Source organism: Orycteropus afer, unplaced genomic scaffold (genome assembly GCF_000298275.1).
Source record: "Orycteropus afer afer isolate SDZICR_OR568_19922 unplaced genomic scaffold, OryAfe1.0 scaffold00002, whole genome shotgun sequence".
NCBI lineage: Eukaryota > Metazoa > Chordata > Mammalia > Tubulidentata > Orycteropodidae > Orycteropus > Orycteropus afer.
In genome coordinates this window covers 4676300-4677219 of record NW_006921589.1, presented here as the reverse complement: position 1 = coordinate 4677219, position 920 = coordinate 4676300, and the positions used below count along the sequence as shown (strand labels likewise).

General features: G+C 41.1%; 1 protein-coding gene across 1 annotated transcript in view; it reads right to left on the bottom strand.

Moving 5' to 3' along the window:
• The window catches only part of WDFY1 (WD repeat and FYVE domain containing 1), a 58172-nt gene that overhangs the window by 15985 nt on the left and 41267 nt on the right, over window positions 1-920 (bottom strand). Inside the window, exon 7 of the mRNA XM_007935569.2 lies at window positions 761-891. Coding sequence (XP_007933760.1) covers window positions 761-891 — 131 coding nt within the window. The remainder of the gene's footprint in view (window positions 1-760; window positions 892-920) is intronic.

Genomic DNA, 920 nt, shown 5'->3' with positions numbered 1-920 from the left:
TGTCTTCCAAGCACCTCTGGGTGGGTTCGAACTGCCAACCTTTTGGCTAGTAGTCGAGCACTTGACTTGTGTGAGCTACCCAAGGACTCATATTTTTATGGGAGGGAACTGATTGTGAACTCCTTACGCAGCAGACGCGTATTAAAATTATACTCACTCATTCTATTTTCAACTTCCTCAACAAAAACTTGTGGAAATTTTATTTTTAAAGCAAAATGCAATACATTATTTACAAATAACTGGTAAAGAGACAAAAGATAATGGAGCCAAAATTGAACTGCTGGCTGACCCACAGCATCACCATAAAACTGATCAAAATGTTCCAAAGTTCAAATCGAGACGTGAAAGGTGGTTTGTGCTGTCAATGTACATAGTACAAAGGAGATTACATCAACACTGAAGACCACCTTTCTGTGGAAGAGGGTATCTCCTTCAGAAATAAAAAGGAGCTTGAAATGTCTGTGGGCATGAATCTGGAAGTTTAGCGAAAACCAAATGCTTAAAACAAAGTTAAGATGCAGGTCTCTCAAGAGGGTAACTATTACATATAGTAAGAGTCTGAACAATATTAGAGATTCTGCTTCACTCTTCATAATTAAGCGTATGGCACTGATAACACCTGTTTTTACTATAATACATGCAAGTTCTCCCGTTCTACTCTTTGAGAGAGATTCATTCATATATCTGTTGTATTAGAACACTAGTGTTTTTTTCTGCACACACTGCCCCGCCAAGCTCAGATCCTCCCCCGACTAGTCACGCACTGATGGCCCTGAAGCAAGAGCGTCCGGCCTTTCCTTCCTCCGATGTCCCACATGATGATGCTGTTGTCAGATGCTCCTGAGAAGAGTAATCGTTGAATAGGGTCCCACCAGAGGCAGACAATACTACCTAGGGAGTTCACAGAAAGAGAAAGAGAA